General features: G+C 38.2%; 1 protein-coding gene across 1 annotated transcript in view; it reads right to left on the reverse strand.

Moving 5' to 3' along the window:
* The window catches only part of Amun (protein amun), a 93,191-nt gene that overhangs the window by 30,851 nt on the left and 50,094 nt on the right, over positions 1 to 12,246 (reverse strand). Inside the window, exon 4 of the mRNA XM_067149341.2 lies at positions 507 to 662. Coding sequence (XP_067005442.1) covers positions 507 to 662 — 156 coding nt within the window. The remainder of the gene's footprint in view (positions 1 to 506; positions 663 to 12,246) is intronic.

A 12,246-nucleotide genomic window follows, 5' to 3' on the forward strand; every position in this document is an offset into this window, starting at 1 on the left:
TTCATGGTCCAGTTTCGATGTTGACGGCTCCACAGTAAACAGGCCCGTCTCTGTGCTGGAATGAGCGGGGCGCACACCGCTGGACGTCAGGCAAACAGCCCTGCTGTTCCGAGCTTCCGGTACACAGTTTGCCGGAAAACGGGAACCCCTGAGATGGCTGCAAGCTCTGCCGACAATTGTCTTGCAGGTGCACTCAGATTTTGTCGGGCGGTTAAGGCCAGATATCAGTCCTGCTGTGGGGTGGTTACTCTTGGTCAACCTGGTACTGGCCAACGACTAACATCTCCTGAGTCTGGAAATCGTCTCCAAAGCCTAAAAATATGGTGACTTCAGTCTGTGTCTGGCCTGCTTCCAGGTGGCCGAGTATTCTACCCTGCAAAACGGGGTCCAAATGGCGTGCGATTTGCGGTCTATTTCCTATTGCCCTTCTTACTCGTAACTTATGCTTAACTTCTGGACACTAGTGTATAACAGAACTCTAGATACATTCCTTACAAGCTACTCACTTTCTTTGTTGAGCCTTTCCACTGTGGTCTGGATGTGAGAGACGAAGTTGAGGTATTCCTTAGTCGTGTAATCAATGCCTTCTATTTCAGGGATCGCCATAAGGCACTCATCTGCCATGAAAGGAGCTTGATCAGGTGCAGCAGCAGCCAAGAGCGCTAAGAATAAACAAGCCATGTAAGTGAATAAACATATACATACAAAAACACATACATATTTAATCAATTTTGATAAATATTTCCTTCATTAATTACAACCTTAATAATTTTTCATCTTATTCCCTCATCTATAAGTTAGTTTTTGGATCCATGTGGTTATTTTGTAGTTTACTCATATAATTTATATTGACTAAACAGAGTGGGCTTCGGCTCAACAGCAACTAGTTTTACTAGCCTTGAAGCTATGTATTCACGATGCGAAAGGGCTGGTCCCCACTCTCGACTGTCCTGGGAATGGTTTTCTGTGGTTTAGCATTCTCATCTAATGTACATTTTGTGCACAATATGGGAAAGTGAGTGAAGTGATAATAGTGCATTGTTGTGTTCCAAGATATACTTCAGACATTGCAAAGAACGAAGAAAACGCAACATTCCATGTTCTTTGCTCAACTAACCTTACTGGAAGTGGAAAATTGCCGTTTTGAGAAAATGCAAAAAAACTAGGTTCTACATGGTCGCCCACAACACCGTTGAAGTTTCCTTGAATCTGATTTTAGTGTTAGCCCCACAAAGAAGAGGCTTCTTCCAAATAAAATATCATCCATGTTTACTGGTTACCCCACTCATAAACAAATGTGTGCCAAGCAAAGAAGTGATCCTACTCTAGATTAGATTCATCTAGAACAAGAAAGAATTCAATCAATGACAGATTCACCTATGGAGAAGCTACTTAACCTCCTATGATAAAAGAAGCAATTCAAGAATCCACCCCTCCTCCAAAAGCATCCTGAAGAGCTAAATACAATTGAAACTTTTTTCTTTGCTAGTTGTTTTACGTCGCACCGACAAAGTCTTATGGTGACGATGGGATAGGGAAGGGCTAGGAGTGGGAAGGAAGCAGTCATGGCCTTAATTAAGGTACAGCCCCAGCATTTGCCTGGTGCGAAAATGGGGAACCATGGAAAACCATCTCCAGGGCTGCCGACAGTGGGGTTTGAACCCACTATCTCCCAGATGCAAGCTCACAGCTGTGCGCCATTAACCGCACGGCCAACTCACCCGGTAATTGAAACAGAAAGAACTCTCATCTTTTTGAGGAATTTAGATTATAGATACACGAAAATCATTTATAAGCTTTGAAAGAAACTAAAAGAATTAAAATCTAAGAAGATGAAAACAAACATCCAAACATTCACTATTTCTTGTACAGAAGCTAGAAGTGTACGGGGAAAAACATTAAATTTGGTGAATTACTTTGAAAATATCTATTGCTAGCAGAAGTACCCATTCTTCGTACGGATTATCAGAAACTGGCTTTAGTTACTCATACTACCGGTGTGACTGACTTCATTAGATAATTAGATCACTGGTGTATTTACTTAAGTACTTAGCAATTATTTATCATGTCTGGAATTATAGTGTAAGACCTTCTTCTTTTCTTCATGGGGGCCTCTAAATATTAGTTCCTAATTAAGCATCGGCCTCTAAGATCTTCTGCTACCATGTTTTTCCTTCATTCCCACCTAGATATACCTGCTCCCTTCACAAAGCTGCAGGTTTAGTGTAAGTATACTTCCGCCAGATAGTACCACAAATATAAATATTACTGAATTATTTGTTTGATCCGACATTTCGTAACTATTACAAATGATTAAGGAAATTTGCGATGCATAAAAACTACTATACTTACCGAGAATTATAATTTTCAGGGCCTGTCACTCATGTCGCACATCATATAATGAATCTGAATATAAATGTTGAGAAATTTTTTCAAGTCAAGGGCGCACCATCTTAACAAGTGTGTACAGTATATGGGTTGTTTTCATGGTTACAATGTTCGTAAAAGTGGACCAAAATATCGGCACTAATAACATCAGTGATACCACTACTCCATGATTTGATAGAAAATAGTTTAAACAATATGTAACAGACTCCGCAAAATGCTGCAACCTAAGCCAGTACGTGAAAACGGAGGCCCGTCGGCAAACGCTGGTCGCTGTACCACGGAGATCTCAAGGGCTATTCTTTTTATACTTCACTCCCTTTCCATCCCCACCCAAAGGAGTTCTTTGAGTGTCTTACACAACAGTTTATTTTTTCCAGATAATAAGTCATAATAACTCAATTTTGGTTGGCAGCTATGCCCAAACGTACTCTCGCTGCTGTAGAATCCTGGAGCTGACGTTGCCATGGTTACAGGCGTTCGTTTCTTTATCCGATTCCTAGAGCAGGGGTAGTGTGGTTCCAATATCACCATAACGGTTGCTTTTAGGGCCCGTAGGGCTTACCGAGTTTTGGTCTTTGTGTCAAGGGACTTAAAATGAGCGTTGTCTCGTCCTTGTACGACAAATTCCATATTTTGCCTATATTAGCCTATAATTTTTATATCTACCCCCAGTGCCCCCCTCGAATTGTTTTGAAAATAAAATACAGCCCATGTTACTCCCTGGCAATGTAGCTTTCTACAGGTAAAGTAATATTTAAAATCGGTTCAGTAGTTTTTGAGTCTATTCGTTACAAACAAATATACAAATTTTCCTCTTTATAATATTAGTATAGAAGTATAGATTACAACCCTACACATACGGTTGCCGCCAGGAAGGGCATCCAGCCGTAAAACAGGGTCAAATCCACATGTGCGACACAGTTCGCACCCACAACCCCACAGGTGTTGGTAAAGCGATAGAAGAAGAAGATACTCATTTTAAAAATCACCAGTTTTTTATTCTTTTCACCCCCTTAAGTGGATTTTCCAGAAAAAGTGTGTTCATTTTTAAAGGAGATTACAAGTTCCAATTTTAAAATGTGTAACATCTTCATTTTTTGAGATATATGTATCCTCATATAAATAATTCAACTCGTTCCTCACTTCACACACACACACACACACACACACACACACACACACACACACACACACACACACACACACACACACACACTCTCTCTCTCTCTCTCAAATGGATTTTCTGAAAACGAATATTCGTGTTTTTTTATTTTTAAAAGGGATTCCAAATATCAATTTTCAAGTCTGTAACATGTTAGGTTTTTGTGATTTATTGCAGATAATTTTGCTGCTGTAGTATCCTGGAGTTGATGTTGCCATGGTTACGGCAGTTCATTACATTATCCGATTTCTAGAGCAGAGGTAGTGTGGTTCCAATATCTCCATAACGGTTGGTTTTAGGGCCCATAGGGTTTACAGTAATTGAAAATCTTCCACCTTTTCGATACTTTTTATTTGCTTTTTAGCACATTAATTAATTATAAACAGTACATGTTTCGTTCTCACTTGAGAACATCTTCAGCTGTTGTTAAACTTAGGTGAATCGCTAAGTTTCTGAGTACATTGTTCCTCTTAAAAACTATTTGAATATAAATTATGTTAAAACAATGAGGGGGTTAATGGGTTGATGAAATGAGACAGGATGAATACATAGTTTGCCTACTTAAAAAACTATATCTATTCACTGGAATAGTTGTTAAAAGTTTCAACTCTGTTACACTAAAAATATCTGTTTGTCTTCCAGTTAAAAGGTTTTTAAAAAATGATTGACTTCTTGACACTGTTCTAATTATTGTTGAATGTTCATTTCTTTCATTCCTTCCAGATTGGCTGTTATTTATTTTGAGTTTTCACCTTTAAGAAAAATACCTAAATGCAAAAGGTAGCATTTTATATTTTATGAGAAAAGTGGCATGAAAATAGGGGCCACTAAAGGTACTGTGCTTAATTTGCCACCAATGTTGTTGTTTGAGTCATCAGTCCATAGACTGGTTTGATGCAGCCCTCCATGCCACCCTATCCTGTGCTAACCTTTTCATCTCTAAGTAACTACTGCATCCTATATCTGCTTGTCATATTCATACTTCGGCCTACCCCTACCGTTCTTACCACCTACACTTCCTTCAAAAACCAACTGAACAAGTCCTGGGTGTCTTAAGATGTGTCCTATCATTCTATCTCGTCTTTTTGTCAAATTTAGCCAAATGTAGGATGCTAAAAGGTTTGTTTTTTCACCTATTCAATACATATAAATTTTATAAATTAGGAATTTATTATTGATTCCACTTGAGACATGTTTCGCCCTTCATTGAGGGCATCATCAGTCAATGAAGGGCGAAACATGTCTCAAGTGGAATCAATAATAAATTCCTAATTTATAAAATTTATATGTTTTGAATAGGTGAAAAAACAAACCTTTTAGCATCCTACATTCAGTATCTTCAATACGGATAACAATGATTTTTATCACTTGCAAAATTTAGCCAAATCGATCTCCTCTCACCAATTCGATTCAGTATCTCTTCATTCGTGATTCGATCTATCCATCTCACCTTCAGCATTCTTCTGTAACACCACATTTCTAAAGCTTCTATTCTCTTTCTTTCTGAGCTAGTTATCGTCCATGTTTCACTTCCATACAATGCCACGCTCCACACGAAAGTCTTCAAAAACATCTTTCTAATTCCGATATCAATGTTTGAAGTGAGCAAATTTATTTTCTTAAGGAAGCTCTTCCTTGCTTGTGCTAGTCTGCATTTTATGTCCTCTTTACTTCTGCCATCGTTAGTTATTTTACTACCCAAGTAACAATATTCATCTACTTCCTTTAAGACTTCATTTCCTAATCTAATATTTCCTACATCACCTGCCTTCGTTCGACTGCACTCCATTACTTTTGTTTTGGACTTATTTATTTTCATCTTGTACTCCTTACCCAAGACTTCATCCATACCATTCAGCAACTTCTCGAGATCTTCTGCAGTCTCAGATAAAATAACAATATCATCGGCAAATCTCAAGGTTTTGATTTCCTCTCCTTGGACTGTGATTCCCTTTCCAAATTTCTCTTTGATTTCCTTTACTGCCTGTTCTATGTAAACAATGAAAAGGAGAGGGGACAAACTGCAGCCTTGCCTCACTCCTTTCTGGATTGCTGCTTTTTTTTCAAAGCCCTCGATTCTTATCACTGCAGACTGATTTTTATACAGATTGTAGATAATTCTTCGTTCTCGGTATCTGATCCCTATCATCTTCAGAATCATAAATAGCTTGGTCCAATCAACATTATCGAATGCCTTTTCTAGATCTACGAATGCCATGTACGTGGGCTTGTCCTTCTTGATTCGATCCTCTAAGACCAGACGTAAAGTCAGTATTGCTTCACGTGTGCCTACATTTCTTCTGAAGCCAAATTGATCTTCTCCCAACTCAGCTTCAACTTGTTTTTCCATTCTTCTGTAAATAATACATGTTAAAATTTTGCAGGCATGAGATACTAAACTAATGGTGCGGTAGTTTTCACACCTGTCAGCACCGGCTTTCTTGGGAATAGGTATAACAACATTCTTCCGAAAATCGGATGGGACTTCTCCTGTCTCATACATCTTGCACACTAAATGAAATAACCTTGCCATGCTGGTTTCTCCTAAGGCAGTCAGTAATTCAGAGGGAATGTCATCAATTCCAGGTGTCTTGTTTCTGTTGAGGTCACTCACAGCTCTGTCGAAGTCTGACCTCAAAATTGGGTCTCCCATTTCATCAGCATCAACAGTCTCTTCATGTTCCAGAACCAAATTATTTACATCTTTACCTTGATACAACTGTTGGATATGCTCCTGCCATCTTTCTGCTGTCTTCTTTCCCTAGAAGTGACTTTCCATCTGAGCTCTTAATATTCATACACCTAGATTTCCTTTCTCCAAAGGTTTCCTTGATTTTCCTGTATGCAGCATCTACCTTACCCAGGACCATACAGCCTTCGACATCCTTGCACTTCTCCTTCAGCCAGTCTTCCTTAGCTACCTTGCACTTTCTATCCACTTGATTTTTTAATCGTCTGTATTCTTTTCTGCCCTCTTCATTTCTAGCATTCTTGTATTTTCGTCGTTCATCAGTCAGGTTTAGTATCTCCTGAGTTATCCACTGATTCTTAGTTGATTTTTTCTTCCTTCTTAACATTTCTTCAGCAGCCCTACTGACTTCATTTTTCATGACTCTCCACTCTTCCTCTATAGTGTTTCCTTCAGCCTTTTCATTTAGTCCTTGTGCAACATGTTCCTTGAAACAATCCCTTACACTCTTTTCTTTCAACTTGTCTAGATCCCATCTTTTTCCATTCTTTCCTTTCTTCAATTTCTTCAACTTCAGATGGCATTTCATGACCAACAAGTTATGGTCAGAGTCCACGTCTGCTCCTGGGAAAGTTTTGCAATCCAACACCTGGTTTCTGAATCTCTGCCTAATCATAATGAAGTCTATTTGATACCTTCCAGTGTCTCCAGGTCTCATCCACGTATACAGCCGTCGTTTGTGGTGTTTGAACCAAGTATTGGCAAGGACTAAATTATGATCAGTGCAGAATTCAACCAGCCGACTTCCTCTTTCGTTCCTTTGTCCCAATCCAAATTCTCCTACTGTATTACCTTCTCTTCCTTGGCCTACCACTGCATTCCAGTCTCCCATCACAATTAGATTCTTGTCACCTTTTACATATTGTATTAAATCTTCTATCTCCTCATATATTCTTTCGATTTCTTCATCATCCGCTGAACTAGTAGGCATATAGACCTGCACTATTGTGGTGGGCATTGGTTTGTCTATCTTGACGACAATAATTCTTTCACTACGCTGGCCGTAGTAGCTTACCCGCTGCCCTATTTTCTTATTCATTATTAAACCAACTCCTGCGTTTCCCCTGTTTGATTTTGTGTTGATAATTCGGTAGTCGCCTGACCAAAAATCTTGTTCTTCCTGCCAACGTACTTCACTTATACCAACTACATCTAACTTTAGCCTATCCATCTCCCTTTTCAGGTTCTCTAACCTACCACAACGATTCAAACTTCTAACATTCCACGCTCCGACTCGCAGATTGTCAGTATCCATCTTCCTGATGATCGCCCCCTCTCGTGTAGTCCCCACCCGGAGATCCGAATGGGGGACTAGTTTACCTCCGGAATATTTTACCCGGGAGGAAGCCATCATCAGTACATCATTCATACAGAGAGAGCTGCATGTCCTCGGGAGGTAGTTACGGCTGTAGTTTCCCGTTGCTTTCAGAAATAATTTTTTTCTCATTTTTAAAAGATCACAGGTCTTAATTAATAATAAAATGAATTTAACCTTAAGCTATTCACTTATTCTTCCTAAGTGATGGTCAGTTTGTGTTTTAAATCCTAACTATGTCTGAATTTGTTCATATAACAGATTTTTTATTTCTATTGCATCATTAAAATTTTGATTCTTATTGAAATGTTGATCTAAATAAATATATATGTTTTCAAATTCTGTCATTAGCTTGCCTTTATCTATCCTTTTTAAGATCTTTAAATCTTGTTCAACTGTGGTAAATTTATGACCTATTTCTATCATATGGGAGCTCATAGTAGAGTATTTATTATGTCTTGAAGCATTGCAATGTTCTAATTATCTGGTCTGGAAGCTACGGCCTGTTTGTCCTATGTACGAATAATTACATTGCGAACAAGTGAGTCTATAGATCCCGGAATCCAAAAATTGGTTATAAGTAGAATTGACTGTGTTGTGATTAAAAAATATATTCTGATTGGTATTACGAGTCTTATATGCAATATTGATTTCTTGTTTTTTGATTGGGTTAGTAATTTGATAGATAGCTGAATTTGTGTTAGTAAAAGTAGCGAATTTCATTTTTTAGTTTTTTCTGGAGATAGATTTGTTATTTTTATTTTGCCTTTGTTAGTAATTTTGTTGATCATTTATAACTTGTAACTGTTAAACTTAGCTAACTTCTTTATATAATCAAGTTCTTTTTTCCGACTACTTTCCGAGAGTGGTTTTTTTAATGCTCTGTAGATCAAACTAAAGAAGGTCGCCTGTTTATTAGAGATTGGACGTAGGGATTAATTTTTTATTGTTAGTGGGGCAACAGTTGGTTTTATGAAAATTTGAAGAACGAAATTAAATTAGAATATAAAAAGAAGTCATTTTTAAATTTGCAATTATATACAGCACACTTGAAAATTTCTCAAAATATGTCTCCATTACAATGGGATTCATACTTAAGATATGTTATTAATAAACTAACGGATGTTCTGAATAAGAAACAGGAAACACTGGATAGTAAGCTTGCCCTTTTAAAAGAAACTAAACAAAAATGACAAAACCAGGATAGGAAATTTAATAAACACTTTTCTCAGCTAAGCAACAATCCTACTACAGTAAATTTATCAGACATTGAGTTTACTAATAATGAATTTAACCTTCTCAATAGAGATTTTAAGTTCAATTGGCCTAACTCAAAGAAGTAGACGATTTAATTACTACAATTGCTGAAGTTGAATGTAACATTGAAAAACTTCCCACAGAAAACCAGATATGAAGTACAAAAGAAACTTCCTATTCTGGTTAATAAATTAAAAACCAATTCAGACTTTACCCTGTTAAAACAAATCCAGGAATTAAAAACTAAAATTAATAAAAAGAATGTAATTGTTACCCGTGCCTGGTTAGCTTGTGTGGGGTTTGCCTCTGAATTGAGTAGGGGCTAAATGTAACCCTGAATAAGACACTGGGGTGGGGGAAATCAACCCCAACACGGCACGTTCCAATCGCTGATAGGGGAATTTCCTGTAGATATGTAGGACAGGTGTGAATAAGGCAATGACAAATAAGCACCCACGGATCAACTGAGGTCAAGAGAAAAACGGTCAACGGTCTCAAAGGCGGAAGAAGAATCTCATTTCTCAACGGCTGAGAGGGCGGAAGAACCTAGTGGAGTCAACCATGAAAAACAATCATTTCAGACTTAACAATCTGGTCTTACTTTGGAATGTTATTCCTACCTTTGAAACATACAATTTCAATTGCAGAATGGAAAAGCCGCTGAAAGAAAGCACTACCCCAGGTGGCAGCTCGGCAGAGAAATCCAGAGACCTAAGACGAAACGCTGGTTAATAGAGCAAAAGCCTGAAAAGCCATACATCTAATTTTTGATCTGATTTTTGATATGCTCTATTGGTGGAAAAATATCTAATTCCCTCCATGGGAACTTAGAATTTCCATCAATTTAGTCTTCGAGAGGCTAATTTTCATACCATACTCATTGCACCTATTTTAAAGTTCCAAAACTACGAACAGAAAAGGTGAAAGATTACAGCCTTGTCTAACCCCTGTAAGTACCCTGAACCAAGAATTCATTCTACCATCAATTCTCACTGTAGCCCAATTGTCAACATAAATGCCTTTGATTGATTTTAATAATCTACCTTTAATTCAATAGTCCCCCAGTATCGTGAACGTCTTTTCCCTCGGTACCCTGTCATATGCTCACTCTAGATCTACGAAACATAAACACAACTGCCTATTCCTCTCGTAGCATTTTTCAATTACAGTACCTGGTGCATACTGAAAATCTGATCCTGACAGCCTCTCTGTGGTCTGAAACCACACTGGTTTTCATCCAACTTCCTCTCAACGACTGATCGCACCCTCCCTTCCAAGATGCCAGTGAATACTTTGCCTGGTATACTAATCAATGAGATACCTTGATAGTTGTTGCAATCCTTCCTGTTCCCTTGTTTATAGATAGGTGCAATTACTGCTTTTGTCCAATCTGAAGGTACCTTACCAACACTCCACGCTAATTTTACTAATCTATGAAGCCATTTCATCCCTGCCTTTCCACTATACTTCACCATTTCAGGTCTAATTTCATCTATTCCTGCTGCCTTATGACAATGAAGTTTATTTACCATCCTTTCCACTTCCTTAAGCATAATTTCACCAACATTTTCCTCCTCCCCATGAGCTTGGCTGTTTGCAACACCACCAGGATGATTTCCTTTTATACTGAGAAGATGTTCAAAACATTCCCTCCACCTCTCCAGTGATTCCCTGGGATCTATTATGAGTTCACCTGAAATACTCAAAACACTGCTCATTTCCTTTTTCCCTCCCTTCCTAAGATTCTTTATTACTGTCCAGAAAGGTTTACCTGCTGCTTGACCTAGCCTTTCCAGGTTATTATGAAACTCTTCCCATGACTTCTTTTTGGATTCAACAACTATTTGTTTCGCTCTGTTTCTTTCATCTTTGTACAAATCCCTGTCTGACTTGGCCCTTGTTTGGAGCCATTTCTGATAAGCCTTCTTTTTACGTTTACAGGCTGCCCTCACTTCATCATTCCACCAAGATGTTCGCCTTTTCCCATCTTTACACACAGTTGTTCCTAGGCATTCCCTTGCTGTTTCTACTACAGCATCCCTGTATGCCATCCATTCACTTTCTATATCCTGAACCTGCTTACTGTCTACTGTTCGAAACTTCTCACTAATCATATCCATGTACTTCTGTCTAATTTCCTCGTCCTAGAGATGTTCTACCCTTATTCGTTTGCAGACAGATTTCACTCTCTCTACCCTAGGAATAGAGATACTTAGTTTACTACAGATCAGATAGGGATCTACTGTGGAAATGACCATGGCAGATGAAGTAAATCCGGGTGACTTTGTACTTGTACTTTTTGCTTGATGATGATGATGCTTGTTGTATAAAGGGGCCTAACATCGAGGTCATCGGCCCAATTGTACTTTTTGAAAGTTCTGGAAAGCGGCATTCTTTTCACTATAAATATGTTGCCACTGTTCAGAAAGTTCTGGAAGGTGGAGACATGCAAATTATGCTTTTTTTTTTTGCTTTACATCGCACCGACACAGATAGGTCTTGTGGCGACGATGGGACAGGAAAGGGCTAGGAGTGGAAAGCAAGCGGCCGTGGCCTTAATTAAGGTACAGCCCCAGCATTTGCCTGGTGTGAAAATGGGAAAACACGGAAAACCATTTTCAGGGCTGCCGACAGTGGGGTTCGAACCTACTATCTCCCGAATACTGGATACTGGCCGCACTTAAGCGACTGCAGCTATCGAGCTCGGTATGCAAATTATGTGTCTCAGTTGTGTGGACAATAAAAAACTGTGTTCAGGCTTAATGAAAATGATGTATCCGTTGTGGAAAAATCAAAATTACTAGGGAAACTGCCTGTTCCAATAACAGGGAAAGGTAGAGGCATTACATTTGCATTACCAGGAACAGATGATGTCTTTGAAAAAAAAAACTAGAACTCCTACACTTTCTGTTAAGACAGTTTTAGCCAAGTGATATGTCTCATTTTTTTCACCATTCTGATTACAATGGACACTATGTAATTATTTAGTATAATTAAAATGTAACATAAATTCAGACATAAAGTTCAGGTACCATTTAATTAGATGGTATAATGTCAACAACCTATACTATGTAATTTTTGTCAGGAATAAGTATAAAAATTTATCTCAAGCCTAAATTAGCCATTTTGTTCCTATAATAAAACTGAGGAAAGTATTGCAAACTATTACACCCAGATTTTTTCCTGTCTTCCTTTGACCCAAAGCTGTCTCACAGTTACACTATTAATTCTCCAACATGATTTTACAGTCTGCTACAATACTGTCTCACTTATCCCCTGGGTTGTCTCATAATTCCCCCTTTTGCAAGTTAAAAATGAGACACACGTTTATATTTATTTTTCAAAAGTTAATGAATATACAGTAATCTGTTGTTC

This window comes from Anabrus simplex, chromosome 6, assembly GCF_040414725.1.
Source record: "Anabrus simplex isolate iqAnaSimp1 chromosome 6, ASM4041472v1, whole genome shotgun sequence".
Lineage (NCBI taxonomy): Eukaryota > Metazoa > Arthropoda > Insecta > Orthoptera > Tettigoniidae > Anabrus > Anabrus simplex.